This window comes from Natator depressus, chromosome 8, assembly GCF_965152275.1.
Source record: "Natator depressus isolate rNatDep1 chromosome 8, rNatDep2.hap1, whole genome shotgun sequence".
Classification (NCBI taxonomy): domain Eukaryota; kingdom Metazoa; phylum Chordata; order Testudines; family Cheloniidae; genus Natator; species Natator depressus.
Window position 1 is genome coordinate 29,428,494 of NC_134241.1, and position 21,011 is coordinate 29,449,504.

At 40.4% G+C, this 21,011-nt stretch overlaps 1 protein-coding gene across 1 annotated transcript in view; it reads right to left on the minus strand.

Annotated features, from left to right (window-relative positions):
• SLIT3 (slit guidance ligand 3) overlaps positions 1–21,011 on the minus strand; it is a 790,143-nt gene that overhangs the window by 182,790 nt on the left and 586,342 nt on the right. Inside the window, exons 13-14 of the mRNA XM_074960679.1 lie at positions 18,073–18,216; positions 15,291–15,454 (exon numbers count right to left, since the gene is read on the minus strand). Coding sequence (XP_074816780.1) covers positions 15,291–15,454; positions 18,073–18,216 — 308 coding nt within the window. The remainder of the gene's footprint in view (positions 1–15,290; positions 15,455–18,072; positions 18,217–21,011) is intronic.

Consider the following 21,011-nt stretch of genomic DNA (forward strand, 5'->3'; position numbering starts at 1 on the left):
TTATAGGCCTCCCTGTTAAAACATCTTTTTCTTAATCTTGTCTAATTATCCCTTTGGGGTCCATCCACAGGCCTGCACACATACAGCCTCGCTGCAGTCAGGTTTGCCCATGTGCACTTCATTCTTGCATTAGGGCAGAGGGTCTAATGGTGTCAGCAAAAAAGATGGTGTGTTCAAGTGAAGCAGTCATTTGAAACATGGGTGTTCAGAAAGGATTCTTTTACTAGCTATTAACCTAGCATAAGCGAGCCTAGTCACTTTGCAACAATTAGATATCTTGACTAACTACATGAAACAAAAAGCAGTTGAAAATAACAGCAGTTTAAATCATGTTCATTTCAATCAAGGTAAGCACAGACTGAACTTAGAGAGAATCATTCTCTAACATGCCATTATATTGTAATTGCCAAACCTCTTTGACAAGGCTTTTGACCCATTCTAACGAAATGCTTTTCCAATTAGGTTCAATGAACTACTCCGTACTTTTCAGCTTTTTTTTATTAATAATATGGGGTTTGAAACTTGATCTCTCTGCTTCTGGAGCCAAAAGTATTAACAAATGTGTATGTAAATCCAAGGGTTGCCAGGACAGATCTAGTCATGCAATACTTGCCTGCTCACTTCATATTTCATTATGGAACCACCAAAAACTTCTTTGGAAACATTTGTTATGCTCAAATGATCATAACAACCAAAACCATATTTTAACTTGTCCAGGGCCCCCAAAAGCCAATTGTAATTGTAAAAGGTCTTTGTCACTGCCAAAAAACACTTAGTTGAAAAGCACTAATTCAAACAGGCAATACCTTTTTCAGAGTGATTTGAACAAGCTCATTTTTAAAGAACTCTGGAAAAAAAAAAACCAACTAAAACCCAAGTTGAAATTTGCCTTCTGAGAGTTGATGTCATTTTTATTCTAGTTTCCCTGTCGAGGCTGATAAAAACATCACTACTTGTTGTATGATTGCTAACCAGAAGAAGAAGAAATGATCATCCAACAGCACCATTATGTTATTAATTCCTGTTACATTATCACCTTACCAGGGGAATCAGGTGAAATCTGGTAGCTCCGAAGTTCTAGCAATTTGATCATCAGACCTGTAGGTTTAAGTCCCATAGATAGACTTGCATTTAATTTATAACACAATGGTTAAAACTACAGTGCAGAAAGGAAAGCAGGTAACACACTGCTTTGCGTAGTACAGATACCAGGGTGATGAATGCTCTGCAAAAAGACAGGTCATCATTCTGTTGAGAAATTAAATTCATTTAAGGTCTGATCTGGCTATTGTTTTTAGCCTGAAGGCAGGGGTGAAAGTAACTTAAAGGACTTACCAGTACGCCGGAGTCCTGAGCGGGGGCGTGGCCTCAACTGGAAGAGGTGGGGCCTTCAAAGAGTTAAAGGCCCCTGGGCTCCAGCTGGGAGCCCCCAGGCCTTTAAATCACCCCCCAGAGCTACCAGCTGCAGAGGCGGCTGGGAGCCCCAGGGCTCAGGGGCAATTTAAAGGGCCCCGGGCTCCAGCCACTGCTACCGCAGCAGAGCTCCGGGCCCTTTAAATCACTGCCTGAGTCCGGCTGCCGGAGTCCCAGGGTAGTGGCGGCAGGGCTCGGGCGGTGCTTTAAAGGGCCCAGGGCTCCTGCCTTTAAATTGCCAGCCTGGGGAAGCCGGTCCAGTCCGGCAAGGTGTACCGGACCATACTGGCTTACTTTCACCTTTGCCTGAAGGCACTGGAAACAGACTTTGGAGATATTTAAAACTGAAAACCTCTGTGCTCAACACTTCCTTATTCATTTAAAATCACTTAAAACATTAGGCAGCAATATCCCATTGTATGTTTTAATGTGCTTTAAAAATACCTACTATAAAAATACTTAAATTCTATTGTTTTCTGCAATAACAGCCAACTCTCTCCTGAAAATCCCATAACTGGGGCACAAGTTAAAATGGTGACAGGTAAACACTACTGCATATGATGGAGAACGCTCTACATCTGAGACCATTAGAACTTCAGAATTGTTGTTACACCACTCACACTGAGCAGTCCCCAGGAATTAAGGAGTGACCAGAAACGGGTTTGAGAATATATCAAATTTAACCTCTGAAAAATTCAATTGTCACCTTCATTATAAATCCATTCCTTGAAAGAATAATTGTGAATGCAATAATGTGGTAGTGAGTAACTGTTTATTTAGGCATTTTGTCTGCTTTGGACATAATATCCATAATGTGGGTAAATGGGAGATGGGTGATGGAGTGGAAAACCTAGTAAAAAAGGTAGAAAGGAGCATATATTTTTTGATGGATGTAAGATACTAATTTCTAGACATTTTTCTCAACCTTTTTGGAAAAGCTAATAGAAGGAAATTTACCACATGTGACTTTGCAACTTTCAAATTCCAGTTCTCCCGCTGTGTACATCTCTCATACCTATGCTGCATCAACCATTAGAAACCCATCTAGCCAGGGCACCAGTCCACCACCTGCATGCTTGGAACAGGTGAAAACCCTTCAGAGCTCAGCAGGAGAGAAAGGAAGCAAAGGGTTTAAAAAAAGATTTAAAGAAGAGTGATCTGTATAAGCATGGAGTCAAAGTGATAAATAACACACACATCCTCCTCAAGTAGTCAAAGTCATCCATTAGGCTGAAAGACAGCAGGAATCAGCTGCCAAAGATTAGATAAAATTTACTATTTGACTAGAGCCTGGAGATCACTTGGACAGGTGGCTGCTCTATTAAGTTATTCCCATCAGGGAAACTAATGTAAAATGCAGCCATCTGCTTGCAGAACTAGTTAAATGTGTATCCCTATCTCTACATGCAATATTTTATCAGCATATTACCTCAGAGGTTTAGGTGGATATGGTATGACTTAAAAAGCACAGTTAGAGATCATGTGCAAATACTACTTCATCTATTCTAAAAATTAACCTTAGTGAACCATGGAGAAGAGCTATAGAAGCAGTGCAAAAGACTTCAGCAATCTCTCGTTGGAGTCTGTTTTTGAAGTTTTTTTGTCAGCCACACTATCAGAGGCTCGTTCACCTGCGCATCTACCAATGTGATATATGCCATCATGTGCCAGCAATGCCCCTCTGCCATGTACATTGGCCAAACTGGACAGTCTCTATGTAAAAGAATAAATGGACGCAAATCAGATGTCAAGAATTATAACATTCAAAAACCAGAGAACACTTCAATCACTTTGGTCACTCAATTACAGACCTAAAAGTTGCAATTCTTCAACAAAAAAACTTCAAAAACGACTCCAACGAGAGACTGCTGAATTGGAATTAATTTGCAAACTGGATACAATTAACTTAAGCTTGAATAAAGACTGGGAGTGGATGGGTCATTACACAAAGTAAAGCTATTTCCCCATGTTTATTCCCCCCACCACCCTCTCAGACATTCTTGTCAACTGCTGGAAATGGCCCACCTTGATTATCACTACAAAAGGTTTTTTCCCCCCGGCTCTCCTGCTGGTAATAGCTCACCTTAAGTGATCACTCTCGTTACAGTGTGTATGGTAACACTCATTGTTTCATGTTCTCTATGTGTATAAATCTCCCCACTGTATTTTCCACTGAATGCATCCAATGAAGTCAGCTGTAGCTCAAGAAAACTTATGCTCAAATAAATTTGTTAGTCTCTAAGGTGCCACACGTACTCCTTTTCTTTTTACAAGAATTAAGTTGCCTCTAAAAAGGAGTTGCCAAAGATGGTAATTGGGGAACTGCATTAAACTGAAGTGCCCGTTACTGTTACAGAATTTTTACCTAATAAGCTCAAAAGCACTGTTACAACAAGCAGCTGATAAGGCAATAAAATGTCCGAAGGCAGATACAGATTTTTCTCATTTCACAAAAGGGTAAACTGCAACAAAGTTAAGCACAAAATTTTCAAGAGAGTCCACAAATTGGGGTGTCTTTTTTCTGGTCCTCAACTTGAGAAATTAAAGTTCAATGGCCAAGGACTTCTTTTTAAAGGGATTCTTTGTTAAATTCTGAGATGCCAGACACCCAGCAGCTCCCAGTGGGTGCTCAGCACTTCTGGGAAATCAGGCCACATATAAGCACCTGGATGCCATTTTAAGTACTCATTTAGTTAAAATTTTGACATAGGTGTTTCAAATTGACCACCCAAAATTAGTGGACGAAACTGAAAATGTAGTTCTCAGTGCTTTAACGAAAATCAGAGTGGCAGAGAACACAACAAAACCAAACCAGGAATCCTGACACCATTTCTTAAACTAACTACTAGATAACACTATCTTCGGGTTTATTGGAAAAAATAGCCAGGGCCTGGTGATTCACTAGTCTGCGTCAGCAACTCTTGTCAGGCCTGATGTATTCATTGCCCTAACTCACTGTTGTCATAATGTATCTAAAAGATGCCATGTAAGGTATCAAACAAGTTGGTAACACACGGGCCAAGAAAATAATTGTGTGGGGTATGAACAAAGAGTTATAAATATGTGCTAGAATCATGTTCTTACAATGTGTTTGGCAAGCAATGTATAAGCTCAGCCTGCCCTAGACAAAGAAATGTGTATTTGCTTGTCTGACCAGCCTGGTCGTCAGGCAGAGCCAACAAAGGTACATTTACATATACGGTGAACAAAGCTAACAAGCGAGGGAGCAGACAGCATGGTGTCTGTACCCCAACAGGGGAAAGAAACTTTGCCAGGGCTTACTTTTCAAAGAATACATTTCAAAGTTTTATTAGACTCTGCAAAGAAGGAGTGAGAACCCCATAGTCATCCTTCACCTACGGAGACAAAAAAAAACAGGTGCTTTGGGCCCTGTGATTAGATCCTGGCTAAGGACTAGCCAGCCATGCTGGAAGAACTTCTATGGTGAGAAAATTTTGAACAAAATACTCTAGTTTGTTAAGTTGAGTTCCAGCCTGAATAGCTTATTTTCACATTTGTTTCTGTGTAACCATTTGTATCTCTATTACTTCTACTTGGTGTCACTTTATAAACTTGTTTTACTTACTGTGAACCAATTCAGTGCTGAAGGGAAGGTTGTGTTAACCCCAGTTAAGCTAACAGGTTGCTGTGTACTGTCTCTTTAAAGGAACAGCAAACTTGTAATGTTTCATGAGTGTTCCAGTGTGAGGGACTGAGCACTACAGGGGAGATAGTTTTGAGGAAACTTGGGGCTGGAAGGGTTGCTGAAATCCCCTACAAAAAGTAACTGGGTGGTGGAAGCCACGACGTGCCCTGAAAGCTTGTCTGCTGGCTGTTGGTGTAAGGGCTATGAGGCACCGCAGCATAGCATATAGGACCCCAGAGTTGCAAGGCAGGTGTTGATGGTACCCCTTACTAGCTTGTCGGAACCCCAAAATGTTACAGCATCTCTCAATGTTATTTGATACTAGTGTTTTCAATCCTTACAAATAACTGCTTAGACAATTTAACAGCAGCAAAAATGTTTCTGACGTTAGCACAATTTATCAGTAAAGCTTCTAAACAAAATATAGTGCTGCCTTACTACTAAGCTTCCATGTAAGGCTCTCAAAGTCCTTTATAAAAGATAGTCATCATTTTCCCTATTTTACACAGGAGGAAACGTAGGCAGAGAGTAGTTAAGTGCCTTGCTCAAGGTCACAGTCAAGATCAGATCAAGAAAAAAACTCTGGTATGCTCACTCGCAGTCTTCTGCTCTAACCATTAGAGAATATCACCCTCATGTTAGAAAGTGTTTTCCGTTTCAGTAGACATACAGCTATGGAGACTCTCCTGAAATGTTCTATCAAAGTACTTTCTTTCCAGTTTTAGTTCAGCCCTGAGATTCTGTTAAGTAGTGGACATATAACTACTCATAACATAGCCTCAGCTGTGATTCCAAGGTGTGGTTCATGCAATATAGTTCATGGAATAGCTCTAAAAATAATTACTCAAATGATGATATCTCTAGCTAATTAAATTAACATGATTTTTGATCTTGCTAGAAATATCACTGAAGCCAGAGCCAAACATAATTCATCAACAAGATGTCCAATGTATTCACTTTAATATCAATTAATCAAATGAGTTATTTAGGGACAGTTATTCTGCATGCAGGCCCTTTGAAAAACCACTTTGAAACACTACTGTTCACTGGGGCTATCACCCCTGAAACCTGGAGTCGGCTGCTCAGCTGTAGGTGGGTCTATTTATAGAACACAAATAACCATTTTCACTTTTCTTGTGAGAATGAGGGAATCTCTCACCTTTTGATGCTTCTGAAAACAGCAGAAGTATCCCAGCATGCCATGCGGCAGGAAAGTATGCAGCCTTCCATGGTGCTTGACAGAACCATGTTCAATTTGTATTGTTCTACCACATGGTTAGATCAAGCACAAAGGAAAACCCCATTAACAGCCAGAGTCAGTGTTAGGCAGCGCCAAAGAGAGAGGAGCGTTGAGAGGAAGCAACATGGAGAAGCACAAGCTGGAGATTTCACTGAGAGCTGCTGTCCATTTCACCCATGCAAAAAGGAGCTGGAGTACAAGAGGTCATCATTTTATGCTACAATTGCAAGAACACTCTGTACAGAACAATCTGTTAGCATAAGAGAACAGGGACCAGAAGTTTTTAAAGGCAGAACTACTGCAACAGAAAACACTGCCAAAGAATTGCAAATGGCTGCCTCCAGTAGGTGTACTCAATAGACTGTACAGTGAGCATGTGGAGCTAGGAAAGCACATAAAATGTCTGATCTATGCTACTATTTACTGGGCCCCCTTAGTCGCCTTTGGTGACTCCTTTCAGAAGATACAGTGGAAAAACATACTCAACTTTTTTTGGTTTTTATTATACCATCCACTTAAGACGACAGGTTGGAGGTACAAAACGCCAACTTCATATGCCAAAGCACATACTGGTAAATATAGGATTCCAGCCTGATGGCCAAACTCTGGCTTCAGATGCTCGCACACAACTCACTGAAGTCAATGGGAATTGTGAGTTGGGACCTCAGGGCAGAATATGTCCCCCGAAATGGTCACACACACCAGTGGGAATATTTACAAGAGAGTAATAATAAGCAGCAATAATCATTGCTTAATTCCTGTTTTTTAAAACCACACTTCAAAAGGAGGACATAGCAGAGAACAATTACAGTTTAAAATATAAACAAGTTTATTGCTATTGCTCCTTCTTAGCATAATACCCGTAGTTTTCCATAGGGTAGGCAGTGACTGAAATTTGGCTAAATATTAGTTCTTGTCCACCATGGATCTATACAGTTAACATGGTGAGCTTCCCTCCTTCCCAGACTCACTTCCTTATAACTCACTCCTGTGTTCTTGACATGAGGCGTGGAGCTTTCAAAAGTGCTCGGTGTTAGACTCACTCTCCTCCTCATGAAATCTACGGTAAACTCCCATTGACTTCAGCGGGAGCACAGCTAAGCCAACGATGAGTGCTTTTGAAAGACTCATCTCAAACCTATTTACACAGATGACAGGGAGCAGGATTGAAGAAGGGAAGGCTCTGTGCAGCTGGTGGGATGCTGGTAGGATAGCTGGTATCCAGAGGATAGAGGTCTTTGTCAGGGTAGGCCATTCACTGCAGCGACACAGAACAGCTTAAAAAGTTTTGCAGAGGCGATAGATAAGACAGCTGGGTTAACTACTGGGAACAAAAATGTAATCGTAAAATCCCTTAATTTTTACAAATTTTATTTATAATTTCCAGTCCCTGGCTTTTAGATTGGCTCAGGGAGGGACTAGACAGGCAGAGTTGGGAAATCTGACACTTTAAACATTTTTTATTTAAGGATCACTTGAGCCAGAGACATCAATGGTAGAAAAATTAGGCTATTGTAATAGTTAATTACCTTTCTTTCATAATTCACACAAAGTTGCATGTGGATTCCACCTCTGGTTTATTTATAATGACTTCTGTCTCAGGGCTCTTGCTGGGGGTTTTGCACAGTCCTAGCTGTGAAGGATGCAGTCCCATACTCTTATTCCTCCTCCTGTTTAAGCATGCATCCACTGAAGCCCTGGATTTTTGGAATAAAATCCCCTCAGGTGCTCTATTATGCAATGAGCAGACATATTTTCTTATCTACCAAATGCCCTTATTCAATGTATCCAATATTCATCAGAGTCCCTGTAAACAAAAAAAGTAATTTTGATGTGGGTGCACACTTTCAATCATTGTGGAGCAGGGCATGTAAAAATCACCAGGGCAGAGCTTTGGGAAATATTTGAACAAATCTGTGTCCCTCTGTTGTGTTAATTAAGCATTTCCCTTTTTTTAACTGTCTGCACTAGCCATGAACAAGAGGTAGCAATGTAAAGAGAAAGGAGTCTACCACAACAGCTAGTTCAAGTCCTCCTCAGACACAAGGGGACAGGAAGCTCAAAAGCACCACTACACCTGCTTTGCAGTTACATTTTGGGATTTTTGTTCATGGCAGCTGTAGCAAAACTATGCAGGTAAACAGCCTGTTTTTTGGATAAATGTACAAGGGAAAGCAGGAAAGCTTACTGCTTGTGCTTTGGTCCCAAACGCTTTGCTGCTTCATAAAATGAATTTCAGTTTGGGCCCAAAACTCATTCTCCATGAGCCTCTCTATGAACAAAACATCACTCATATAAATGTTTGCAAAAAGTAATGTTTAAAAAGAGGTAACTGACATGGGAAATTTAAATTTAGTTGCCAATTCACTGAAAAGTTGGCAGACAATTTCCCCTGCCACTGGCCCAGCTCAAGAAGAACGATGTTAAATGTAAGTTACAGCAAAGTAAAATTGTATGATTTACTGTAAAAGGAGATTCCAAACTGTGGTAATCAGAGGTCTGTTATTTCAAACCAAGGGTTGAATCTGTAGTTTGAAAAGGAGTTGAATATGGTTCACTGTTTTCAGCTCTGTCATTAGATCACATCTACTCAGCAAACTGTTTAGGTATCAGAACAATCGGACAGAAGATTTATTGATCTATTTCAGGCTCATTGTCACTGTGATTGTTTTATTTAACATGCCAATCTCTCTCTCATGCTTTTATTTTTTCTATTTAAGTGGCTTTGGGTGCCCATTAAAAGGTGCTAAGTTCAGTGCTCCAGTGAGTGACATTCAATTTAGCATAGAACAAGTGCAACAGAGGCACTGGCACTTATCCCCAAACTGGAGGCACCATCCACTAGGGGTAGCGGGTGACAATCTGTCCATCCCCTTTCTGTCCAGCGTCTCTCTGCATAGACTCCCAATGAGGGTGTTGGCTGGAAATTTTTACAGACAGCTGATGAACTGTTGTCTACTTTCTGTCAAATGTTCTACTTTCATCAGAAGATTAGGCCTTAAAATAAACATTTAATTGGACACCTTCTTATTTTACCCTCTTTTGCGGGACTATATTCTCTGGCAAACAAGATCACATATTTTAAGATGGACTTGTGCTTCCTTGAGAAAGAAAGCCTACAGTATAGATCAACAAAGCAGAGTAGGAGACCTTTCATATATCCTGGGACACTCACGGGTTAGCAAGTGAGAAGGAATGACTGGAAAAAGAAACACAGAGAGATCTGAATTGCTTCCAAAGCTTTTCTAGAAATGAAATAGTAAGATCAGTGTCAAAGTTAAATCAACTGTCTTTTTCAATTGGAATATTTTTGGAGTAAAAGGAAATTAAAAGCACTTATTATTCAATACCAGATCATATTGTTCTCTCTTTCAAAGTGGCTAGATAACAAAGGAGGTAAGATGCATAGTGTCATGTAAACCTAAGCTTGCAAATGCAGTTACGTTACGCAAAGACTTCATACTCATAAATATGATCAAATCCAAGATTCAGTTTGCTCATTTCTCTTCTCCAACAACATTCTGTTCAAACAGACTTATTTAGCTATACTCTTACAGCAAACACTCACTTGGACAAACTTTTGATTCCCTTTCCCCTCTGCTTTCCTCCCAGCAAACCCGGTGATGAGCAACAATAAGCAACATTCTAGCTTCACTATGCTCTAACACCTCTGGGGGCATCTTCTGGTGAGCTTTTGTCTATCTCTTTCAAAAAAGAGGTCAGGAGACATAAAATGTAATTGACCTTAAAAACCAAAACAAAATAAAAAAAATGTTACTTTTCAGCTGCTCAGATCACATGGCACCATTTCATATGTCTCTCCCTGGCTCAGCTCAAGCAAAACTCTTGGAAGCAGAAGTGCTGGGAGCTTGGCCTCAAGCAAGTTTTTCTGCAAATGCAACTAGACTTCAGAGAAGTCTATTCAGTTCCAGATAATTCCCACTAGTGTCAAATATAGTATGGGCTAACATAACAGCTGTCAGGTTCCAGTCTATACCTTCAGCTAGGAGCTGCTGGAGGCCAGCAGGATAAGAGCAGACTGAACAGCAAATCCCTGACCAGGTGTTACTACAATACTGTAACTAGGCAGATTAGGGCATAGGGATATCTGCATTTATTAAAAGAGACAGGGCTGAATACTACAGACAGGAATATGAACATACAGTATGTGAATGATGGTCTTTGCTTAAGAAAATGAGGAGAATTTGGAAAGGAAGCATCATAGTGATTTGCAAGTTATAGGAACCACTACTAGCATTTAAATAAGATATTTCATGTAGAAAACAGCTGATTACACTCACTTAACTTGCATAAGTTTTAAACATTTAAAGGAATAATAATAATACTTTGCATCTTTCATCTAAAGATTTCAAATAATGTAAACAATACATGCATACAACTCCACCGCAGATATGGAATAATTATAACCACTTACTCTAGGGAAACCAAGGCACAGAAAAATTAAGCGGCTTGCCCAAGGTGTATTAGTAAGCAGGCAACACAAGTGGAAAAAGTTTAATTACCAGGCTCTAACTAAATAGCCCTATCTCTTCATTCATGGAGTTCTCTATGTAAGGTCCAATCCTGAGACCATGAGATTTTTGCTTCAGTTAATGCAGTGTGCACGTCAGCCTTGGGCCGACAATGTAGAGGGGCGAAGTTTCAGTCCGGTGTACAGGAAAGGCCATCATGATCACAAATAATTGGGGGTGGGGGGGGACTACGCTCTAGCCAGGAGCTCCAGTTCAAGCAGTTTGAACATGTTCACCACCAAAACAGTTGCCTAGAACCCAAATGCAAATACCAAGACAGCGAAAGGTTCCATGAACAGCTTTTATTAGATGCCTTTGATGCAGCTATTGATAAACTACACCATTCTCTAGTCTGATGACAAGGGTTATAGAAGAGATATGAAACTGTCCCTGAATGTGCAGGTGCTTATGTCTCCATTTTCAACATTTGTATCAGGGCTGCTGTCTTCTGATTGGATTGAATTACTGAGAGGCAGTGTCTGAAAGGGAGAGATTTGTGTTGGCAGATGGCTCATTGTCCTCGTTAAATAGTTCACCCTGTTTTTGGTTTGTACAGACCTATCTGGTGTTGTAGCAGCTAATTAAATTAGTTAAAAACCACAGGTGCCCAATGCAAGAGGAATTAAGGAGCCAGGTTTAGTTATTAGGGCTTCAAATGGGAAAGAAGTTCATGTTTCTACACTGTAGGAGGGGAAGCTTTTGTGATTTGGCGCTCTTAGAAACAAATATTCTTCAACCATCACCAAAAGCGGGGTGGGGAGAGTTGGGCAGGTAGAACTTCCATCAGTTTTCAAATGCACAAGAAACTGACATTATACCAATAAAGTGCATGCACTCGTGTACGCAAACATAGATACACACACTACACAAACAAACTAGGAATCTTGAGTGCAGGGAGAGCTCTGTACAATAGCCATTGTATATAGAGTAATCAAGGATTCTGACATTTCTTGAAGTGATAGTGAGCAACCACAGAGGCAGCAAAACCTAGTACTGGATCCTTTTTATTGCCCTAAAGACTGGTGCTGCTTTACAAAACAAAGCTTAACTTAGTCAAAAGCTACCAAGCAGAAGAACTTTCTTTTTTTTCCTACCGAGGATGAGATCCTCCAGTGACCTAGAACTGACATGTCCCACTGAAGCAGCAGTCTGTGTAAGCTCAAAAGCTTGTCTTTTTCACCCACAGAAGTTTGCCCAATAAAAGATATTACCTCACCCATATTGTCTCTCTAACGTCCACTGTGCTGAGAGTGAGCAGATGCTGCTGAGGAAGGAAAATCCTACCAGGCTCTTGTATTGCTGCTACTGAAAATGACACAACATTCCCCCTTTATGAGCATATTGGTGGAAGCTTGCATTGAATGTCCTTCCTTGACACACCCATAACCCTGTGAAGATGTGGCTGCTCCATCATCATCAGGTACACGGCAGTAAAATCCGTGGTAAAATCAGTAAAATGGGCTGGGAGAGGAGCTGAGGGAGCTGCCTTGATGATGGAACAGTCCACAAGGAGAATACAATTTACCTTTGCAAATACTAGCATGAAGACATAGGGAGGGAATGAAGGAGGAAGAAAGTACCAACTCAAGAAAAAAGCCTCCAGAAATTAATCACTGTCTTGTATGAAGCTTATTGTTTTACTTATCAAAGCCTGAGCCTATGCTCTTCCATCTAACCACATATCTCCAAATTCTGTCCTGACACCACTCCTAGATACAGAGCTGACGTCTCAAACTCCACTGAGCAAAATGTCTCATCTTTCCTCCCAGGCCCTTTTTTTCCCTTTTTCCCACAACTCCATTGTCTTCCCCTCTCACCCCAAGATGACTTCTGAGTCACCTCCGGAGTCCACTTTTTACCCCCCTCTCTCCTATTCCACATACCATGCCTTTTCTCATTCAAATCCCTCCTGAAAAGACACTTTTGTGAAACCTTGGAGAATCCAAAGGAAGAAGAAAAATATCTGCACTGCTGGGGGGTTGGGCTTTGTGGACTTTCTGGGATGGAACTCCATGACACGGAGCCCATTTCTTCCCCTGTTGCTATAATGCTAAGTACACCGAAGGTGAACTAATCGTGGGTCTGATATTGAGAAGGGCTGGGCACATGCATCTCCCACAGATTTCAACAGAGCTTGGCATCCTCCACACCGCTCAAGTTCAAGAACCGCACCAGGGTATTAAAACAGGGTTGCCGTCCCGCCCCCCTTGAAAATTATTAATACATTTACTACTTTTTTGACTGAAATACATGCTTATTTCAGGCATATTTACGTTGTAATTTATTAAGGGGCTAACACAAATAAAATGAAAATACCAGTAGCCCTAGATGAGAAATTAATTTTGTGATCCCTGAGCAGGAAGGTGTAAGCTGTAGATTTGCAACAGAAACTATTTTCCCATTCCTTCATTGAGCAACAGATGCAAGAATCAGCTGAGAAGGATCCCTAAGTCAGCAAAGATAAACAGATCACTAAGTATTCTCATCACAGCAGTACTGTGCAGGACTGTCCCTGGGGAAAGTGATGCATTGCACACCTCTGTTTTTGCTTTAAATACATAATGATCCCACACTTCACATCTCTGTCTGAAGACATGTTGTGGCAAAGCCCAGGAAAGTTCGAGGTATGCCTTTTTATGGGTGTTTGATATTATTGAATTAATCAGCTAGGCTGGAACAGATGGACTGAGAACATGATGGACTGAAGAAAGGACACAACAGAGGAATCCAGACAAAACATTACTCTCAGCACCATTAGGTGAATTGCTGTCCCTTCTCAACTCTGATCCTTCAAAAACTGTATCAGATGGTCTCAGCTTTTTTTCAATGGCCTGTACCACTGCATAGGATGGGTGTATATATATACACACACATGTAACACATTTTGATTATTGCTTTGCCCTATTAATAGAGTGAAACAAAAATGGCAGATTGGGATAGATTTAGAGACATTAACTTCTTCATAGTGTTCTTTATTTTGTAAATATCCATGACTTCTCCATTCTCATTCCAAGTTTCTTTAAAGGCAAATATTGATGGTGAGTTACTGTGCTACAGGGATGGGCCTAAACAAAGTCCCTGGATCAAACACCCCATAATTTAATAATTTAAGATTTGGCTCTAAACTGCATGACTTGAGCCTGCAACTCAAATTACTGAAAGGCTTTAAGCCCTCCCTACAAGACTGATTGCAAATGAAGTTATCCTTCTTTTATTTTATCAGTAAAGGGCGGTTTATCTGAGAATACTGTTTGCTGAGACACACAATACAGCATTCTTGTTCTGGGCTGCTGCCATTCATTCTCATGCTACCTCAGTCTATAGTGCCATCAATCTTTTATTGTCAGGAGCACAATTAATCACAATGTTTTTTCGGGGGTGGGGGGAAGGGGAGAGGACAAAAATGATAGTAATTTTTATAGAAAATACTGAAAAGTATTTCATCAATGACAGTCAGTCATTTTTCTTCTCAATACATAGCAGTAGATTTTCTTACACTGAAATTCTGCCTGTTCCTACAGCATGTCACAAGTACAGTAAATCTGAAACCTGTGCTACCAGTACAACACACACATGAATAAACAGAGTCTGCTAAATTAGGCTGCATCAGGCGATATCCCTTTGTTGACATCTGGTCCGGAAGATGAAAAAGAGCTAATAGTACTGTTTATGAGGTGCTGGGGATGAGGAAGAGCTGTATATACTACTTTTCAGATTATTTTCATCATTATCAACTAATTACACATACTGTAAACAACAAAAGTTGTGGACCACACCCTGAGGTCAGTTTTGATTCATTCCTTCCTAAGGACAAAAATGCACTGACTGCAATGGCAGCTTTGCGTGAATGAATAAAAATTAAAGTAAGAGTTTCTGGGTTGGATCTGCAGAAATTAGTTATGGATGGTAAAGCCCGGCTAATTCATATGGTCTATTTCTGCCTGTTTCCCTCCGGGGGCACAACTGTTCCTTGCAGTTTATGTAGGACCTAATCCACAAGGTTCTTTTCTCTCTCTATCCCCTGCGCCTCCCCCTTCACCCCCCCCCTTTTTTTTTTCTTTTTTTTTTTTTGCTGAGTACTTACTCAGGCAGAGCTCCCATTCAAGCCAGGATTTGGCCCAATGTACATCCAGGTTTCTGCCTTTCCCAAATACACTATTTGGCATATGAATTCATCTGTATCTCCACTGGTTTTCATAGACATTTTATAACCCAGCATTCTTTAAAAATTAAATGTCAAGGATTTTTTAAAAAAAGACAAGCTACAGACTGGGCTCTTTTTTAATCCATAAGGTAATTGGTTTTCTGGAGGACTAACTGAATTTCCCAAATTTAATTTTAAAAGATGCTCCACAGTATCCATTATAGCAAACACTGTCCTGCAGATCTGATTAGCAGGCTCTCTGGACCTGCTTATTTCTGAATTGAAAGTGCAGTACAGCCTGGATAAATGAATTACCTGAGCAGCGGAACTTCTTGCTCTTGATCTGGCTGATTCGTTTGTTGGCAAGGCGACGTGGACTGCTGCATCGAGCGCCGCTGGTTTCTATCGGATTATCCTGCAGGTAATCAGCCAGCCACTTCAAATGGCAGTCACACACAAATGGATTCTGAGCTAAATGTCTGCAAGAGGGATGGGATGTTTAATCAGAAATGACCTGTGACTCTGTACTCCATCATTGTTTTTCACAAACGCAAACCTGAAGAGTAAAGTAATTGAATAAGCTCCCAAAAACTCAGGCCTGGCGGAAGCCACATGGAGCTGCACATGAATGGGAAAATTCTGTGAGCTATCGTATTTCGTAGCTCATTAAGCCTGCTGCAAGTCCTTTCATGGAGGAAGCAAAAATTAATACAGCAAAGCCTGATTTAAAGGATTCAGATCTTCTGTCTACAAAGGCCAGTGTTTTCACTTGCGAGCCTGACATGATGTATTGTAATAGAAACACATCTTTTTAGAAACACCTGATTTGAGAGAACATTTTGTGCCCTGGTTTCAAAAGAAGGTTTATTGACAAGCTCAGCTTCCTAGGGATAAAAATCTGGATAAATAAAGGAGAACACCTTGGATCAGTGGGCAAAGCCACAAATGAGCCAGAAGCCTTCGCTCAAGAGTGAAATTAATGTTTGCATATCCTGTTCAGGGCTAATAGAGTTTTTTTGCATTGATTTCGATCTGAAATTTTAACTTTTCAGAATAGACAGCTGAGGCAAACTAGGGCCTGACTAATATAATTCAGCAAAGGCCTGTGTGAAATACACCAGTCTAGTTGGCAAGGTATTTCACCAGACATTCAAATGCGGTGATAAAGTTCCTCTGGATTATCTACAAATATTTCAGGTAGAGGCCTCTTCTGCTCCACTTAGGCTCCCAGAGGTTAAGACAAGAATTATTTCCACAGTTGTTTTGGTCCTCTTTGTTGGGTTCAGTGAGGTAATAAATACAGAAAGTTTGTCAGGACTCTCTCTGAGCCTGCTCCTGCTCCCATTGAAATCAATGACAAAACTCCTACTGACTTCAAAAGGGAGCCGGATGCAGACCTCAGTCATGAAAGGTCCGTTTGTTGGAGAACTGGATATGGAAAGATGTTAACTTGTGTTACGGAGCAGAGGTATAAGGACATATTCCCTGAGAGTTATGGTCCTACTACTATCTAGGCATATTTTTCTCTCCAGCTCATATTCCATCCACACTACATTTATTTCGTTTCCTTGTCCCAGGTATGGTTAGAGGCTGTAGGTTAATATAATGAAAATAACATGCCACCCGGTTGTGGTGGCAGCACCAGAGAGAGCAGAGTCAAATGAGTGTAAAGAGTGGGGAGAAAAAATGTTCCTTACAGAGGTTACCCAAAGAGGCTAAACACTGTTCCTGCATTGAGCCTGTAAACTAAATCCATTCCAGTACTGGAAGGTCCAAATACCAAACTAAACAGTATGTGATGGCAGGGATGCGCTGTGCTCAGTGCTCTAAAAAAAGGCAGAAACTGGAAATCAGCTACAACACCAAACTGCCCACAGAAAAATGTCTCAATGGGAAGCAATGAGGAAAGCTTGATATACACTCTAAGTAATGGTCCCAAGCTCTGTCTAGAAAAAACATGGAACCCAAGAAGTAACTTTTATAGCTTAACATTTTAAAAATATTGTTTCACTTAGTTTGTTGAATTTCATGAACATCTAGCATTTGCAACAGAGTCATATATACACACACAAACCAAAGCCAGTTATACATCACAGAAATATTAATTTTAATGTTTGCTTGGATTGGTGCACCAGGTGCTCGCCAAATATTTGTGGCAAATTATCTCCATGATCCCAGCCTCTTGAGCTTACTTGTTGCTAAAAACAACAATTGTACGTTTTCTTTTAGGTGAGCAAACATACACAAAATAAATTTACACAGTGCAGTGCCTGTCTTGCAGTATGTGCATGTGCACGTACAGACACACGCAAAGTTTTGGTCATTTTTTAAAATGCGTTTGCCAGTCAGACTCTGTGAGAGGAGTATTATTCTTTCTTTGGAAGTTCTCACAGCTTTATGATGAAAAATCTTACCCTGTAAAATATCAGGTTTGGTGTATCCTTATGTATCCAAGAAAAATAATGGGTTTCTGACCCCTCTCTTAATCCTAATGCGTTAATATCGTCTCACACTAAGACTCAGAGAAAACACAATAGATCCATGGATTTTTTAAAAAAATTAATTATTTTACCTGGCCTAAATGATTAACAACTTACAGTGATACACATTTACCCCACATGCCTGGAATGTCAATTAAAATGTAGCTTCAACTCTTATGAACTATGCAGCAGGGCTCAACATCCAGTAGGGATAAATAACAAATACTTAGGCTCACAGAAAACCATTATGCAAATATTTTAAAATATATGAAGTCTGCTGTGCATATAACCTACATAAAGTCAAATGCACATGCCCAGTATCCTCCCTATTTAAAACCACTGAATGTCCCTGAATGAAATAATTATATTCATTAATAAATTTATGATATTTATAAGACCCCTGGAAAAGAGGCTGAACCTTGTAGAATTTGGCAGTGCTGAATTTATTCTATACTTTTCTTTCATGTTTTTCTTTTATTTCTGACAAAAATGGGAAGCTACTGGCCTTGGGTTTTTTCAATATTGTCTTAATGCCAGATGCAAAGGCAGTGCAAAGATAGGGAACATCTTTGGGGAAAAGGGAAGAGCTGTCAGTTGTAGCATGTCTGGGTACTCACAGAGTCTGGATTGATTGGAGAGGTGCAAAGAGCCCCTTGCTGATGGTCTGCAGTTTGTTGTCATAAAGAGATAGCAGGTTGAGATTATGCAGATCTTGAAACGTGTTTACCCTGAGGCAGTTGATCTTATTGGCATTGAGAAGCCTGAAAGCAGAGGAAAGGTTTATAATTCACTAATATTGTAATTACCAGATAAAGAGAGACTGAACTTTGGGGTTAACCTAAAAAAAATGAAACCACTCAAACCAAATCATTCCACATTAAAGGTCCTTGGTCTGCCTGTTACCTTAAAAGCAAAAACCCTACAGTCACCATTAGAGCTATCAATCTGAGGGACATATCAATCTGAGCCACACAGAGATGGCTATGACAGAGTCAGATAAGCAAAAAAAAAAAGTCCTTAAAATATATTTTTGTGCACATAATTTGTACAAGATAATTCCAGACAAACATTGTATAGGGGTCATAGAGACAGCTTTCTCCTTAATAATCCTTACATAATTTACACAAAGAGATGGTCAAACAGTTGCCTTCCCCTACGTAGTGGCTATTTTATGGAAGTCCACTGTAAGAGGCAGACAGGGCACTTCTTTTAACCCACAGTCAGCAGGTGTTTGAACCCTGCACGAAGCTGCTGAAGTTCTGACCACCTCATTGCGGTAGTTGTGGCTAGTTAGTTCTATCAGAGAGCGAGAGCGAGTCTCCTGAGGGACAGGAAACTAGAGCAGTAGGTTCTGGAACAAAAATCTAGGGAGAGCCAGGCTCCCTTGATAGTTATGCGTGATACAGGTTGAGTTACTAATAGAGCCAAAACCCAGGAATGGGGTGAGTTTGAACACTTTACTCAGGGCACGCTGACATGAGGGACACAGACTGGCAGTTCACCATACATAATTGCATACAAAGTATTATTTTAGGAGAATATTCCATTTAGCTTCCATAGATCCTGAGCTATTTAATGCTGACTTGCGATGACATGCAAAGACAGACCCTTTACATTTAGTGTAGTCCATAGATATCACAAGCAACATGGTTTCTATGATGACAATAAAGAGATAAGAAACAACAAAGTCAATCACACTCCTTTATTACCTTGTACATCCCATCAATTTATGTTCTGTCTATGGGCTGTAAACTCCAAGGGACTATCTATATGTGTGTACTGTACAGTGCCAAGCATATAATCATTGCCAAACAAATACATTAGAAGCATAATAAATAAATGTAGTGTGAACCTTATTTAAGTCTCATTGCTTCTAGTTTCACAGTTTATCCACCAACATTAACTAATTGGAATGATCATGCTGGGGCCAGGCTGTAGCTTTAAGCAGAGGGGTGAGAGAGGCCATGTAGCAGTGGGAGTTTCAGGAAGAATTATGACCAGCTCAGCCAGGATTTTTCCAGAGGCTTTGGGGAAGACACATCACAATGGGAGTTTCACAACCCTTATGAGATGCAGGTTCACTCATCCCTTTAAGAGAATAGTACAAACAAGCATAGTGCCTGCCTTCTCCACTTCAGTTATGTCAGTCTCTTGTGCAGGTGTGCAAGGGGAATAGTATAGAAGAAGGCATCTCAGTTCCTCTCCCACCTTCACATCTGCACAGAGGACCCATAATAATTCAAATGTAGTCCATTCATCCAGAAAAACAATACAGAATGGATAGCACCAAGGAAAGCTTCCCCCTACCACCCAGTCATGGTCACATCAACTCTGACATGTATGGATAATCTTCATCAGTAATAGGGGAGTGCAGTCTTCATTGCCCATTCAGGCTCAACTTTCAAGTACTACCAACCTGAGCCATACTCAAGACTGTGGCCTACACATGTAAGACCTCACACCAATCTAGACCTCTTCTTTTCTGTGTTCTACTGTAGTTTCTGAAGTGGCTTATGTTTCTTCAGGACCTCTGAAGTGTCTTGACCTAAAGCTTTTCCTTAGAGTTGTTTACCTAAAGAATTCAACAGCATTTTTATTTTTTGAAGGGATGCCTATCTTTGTTGAAATGATTCAGTAAATCTGTCATCAAACCTATATGAAACTGACCTCTCCATTTAACTTCAGTGATTCACCAAAGTTATCCACAAAATCCTTAACTATCTTTGAGCTTTCTGAAACTGACAATGGACTTTCAACAGGCAACAACTTTCTAAAAAGGAAATCTTATTCTAGTTGGTAAGACTGAAACAGTAAGAGTGAAAGGCTGTTGCAATGGGATCTGAACCTGATCGCTGCTTCTGTGTGCTGCCTCAATAATAGTAATAGGGTTGTGTTTGCGGGGAGAAAGGTATCTTTGCTTCCTGAGCAAACTAGCATGAAATCTTAAATAACACTTGAGGGTGTCTTACACAGGAGTATTGTCTCCTGCATTAACTTGCACCTCTAGCCCTAAGGACACTAGGGCACATTCTGTCAGGTAGAAGTGCATGCCAGCTAGGGTAACATCTTGCAATCCTTTTCTCAACAAAGCATGCCACACAGAGCTTTCTTAATGCTATTCTACCCTTCAACTACAAGAAGTCTTTCATACAAATTAAGGCCACCACTACTCTGTACTCCCCATTTTATTTGTGGGGTGCCCCAGATATTGCACTGAAGTGTTACAATAGTTGTGCTAGTAAATACTCAGTTGTAATACTTGGAAACAGAGGGTCCTTTTCTCAAGGATTTACAGTGTACAGTTCTTTGATGTAATAATGTGTCAGAATACAGTTTCCCTGCTTAACCAAGGGGGGGAAAAATCAATATTAATTCACCTGGATTTTCTTCATGATGCTGTGCAGCAGGCTACTGGTCTATGATGGGATAAGGTCCAATAGAGGGCAATGAGGGATAAATGTGGGCAGCTCTTGCTTGAACAAACAGCTTACAGCATTTTACAGAACTGAAATCTTGGTCTCAAATAGGGGGCTTACAACAGCACCCTGCCCCCTGG